At 39.2% G+C, this 1,845-nt stretch overlaps 1 protein-coding gene across 1 annotated transcript in view; it reads left to right on the top strand.

The window, feature by feature from the left end:
• The window catches only part of LOC119592624 (hemicentin-1-like), a 32,815-nt gene extending 31,462 nt beyond the window's left edge, over positions 1-1,353 (top strand). The window contains exon 7 of the mRNA XM_037941517.1: positions 678-1,353. Within this exon, the coding sequence (XP_037797445.1) occupies positions 678-826 (149 nt within the window). The 3' untranslated portion in view covers positions 827-1,353. The remainder of the gene's footprint in view (positions 1-677) is intronic.
• The last annotated feature ends 492 nt before the right edge of the window (positions 1,354-1,845 follow it).

Genomic DNA, 1,845 nt, shown 5'->3' with positions numbered 1-1,845 from the left:
AAACTCCCCCTTGTTTTGATAGCTCGCCAAAGGTATCCAGTGGCTTTATCCTTTAAGCATACAGTTTTAAAGGAAGCGAGTGTGTAAAACTACAAACGAAACAGGAGGCTTTTTCTTTCTTTGAATCGCACACATTATTCAGTAAGTAAATATTCAATATAATCAGGTTGATTAATGTTATTTAAAAAACGCTTGCTTCGATTATGTGCACAATATGTCTTCAGCTGGATATTTCCCGCAATATTGCAATGATCATAAAATGGTTAGGATGTACGACTTCCTGACATCAGTCATCTTTACAGCATAAGTAAGGCGTTAATGTTTTTTCCGCATTAATAAATGTATTTTTTTTATTATTACTCCATTTCTACCAACGAATTATTTTATTTCCGTTATTACTTTTGAATAGTGCTGATTATCTAAGTAATACACAGAATACATGCTGTTACTGTTTTATCTCTCCCTGTCTCTTTCCGGGAACACTAAGCATATAGTTTTTTTGTGACACATTTACAATGTCTATTGATTTTAATATCTGACTCTCACTTACGATTCATCTACAGAACCATTAATTTGATTCACTCGCAACTCACCTACAAAATTCATTAACCGTGACTTCCGATTTCCATTGACGTCTGTCTACAAAATGCATTGATCGCGGCTTCCGATTCCCGCAGGCGAAAAACCCGCCGCCATGCAGACCACCACCAGCGGATCAACAGCAACAAGAGACACCTCCGTCCTGGGCATCTACCTCCTCGTCACCATCTTCTCCGCCCTCCTCTCCTCCTGCTCGACAACTTCCACATTCCGGTTTAGCAGATAAGAAACTCGGGTTGAGGCCAGGCAAAAGAGAGAGAGAAAAAAAAGTAAACGGGGATGAAAAGGAGGTCTTCTGGGGCGATGTTGAGCCCGTGGGGTGCGGAGACCAAGGAAACATCATCTGTCTCGTTGTTTGTGTTGATGTCATGACAGTTTATTTACCATGAGCTGATGGATGTTTTCTGTGTAGTCGCGTGTTGACGACCCTTGTATCTCCTGACTGTGTTGTAGGGTTATTAACCCCCGAACAATAAAACATATATTGTGTATCCGATGAGTGTTTAGTATTATATAAGACATATCCCGCGGTAAGTGCCCAGCGGATATATTCTTTTCTCTTTTTGTTCTTATTAATCTTAAGTTCTGTTAAGAATATTAACAGACTAATTGTAATACAGTAGTTGTTGTAACTGTGATATTTTAACGTCAATATTGTATAGAAAGAAATGTGTAAGATGTGTATCAAAAACTAAAATATGATGTCTTCCGGGAAGTCTGTACTTGTAATATCATAAATATTTACGCATCTTTGAATGTGGTTTGATTTCGCCTTCGTTCTAAGTATATTATTCCAAACAGCAGAGTCTAAAATCCAACAGTCACTCTCAACAAGAAATAACCTTTGAAACATCGCCCTATCACTCTACGCGTGGCTGTTTGTACGTGTATCTATGTATCTGCAATATGGCTTTAAGTTCACCTGAGGAACGTAGGTTGTTATTTACCTAAAGCCAAATAAAAAAGAAATACTGAGGTTGGATTCCATTGGAAATCATAAGCTCTGCACAACACCACTCACCCCGTTGTCGGTCTATACATACCAAGGTAAGATTACATGATTTGTCTATTCACGATGATGAGGTGCCTAGGATTATTTTCGCCGTGTTATTGTGCAATTATTCGTACACTGCGCTGAAAGAAGTTGTTGGGTGCAAAGAAGACGAGGCTGGGCTGGAGAATCCGATAAGCCGGGCCAACAATGTCAGAGATGCGGAGGTTCTAGCATAGATTTCCCATTATTTG

This window comes from Penaeus monodon, chromosome 30, assembly GCF_015228065.2.
Source record: "Penaeus monodon isolate SGIC_2016 chromosome 30, NSTDA_Pmon_1, whole genome shotgun sequence".
Lineage (NCBI taxonomy): Eukaryota > Metazoa > Arthropoda > Malacostraca > Decapoda > Penaeidae > Penaeus > Penaeus monodon.
Note: the sequence above shows the minus strand (reverse complement) of the source record. Positions and strands in the feature narration are given on the sequence as shown.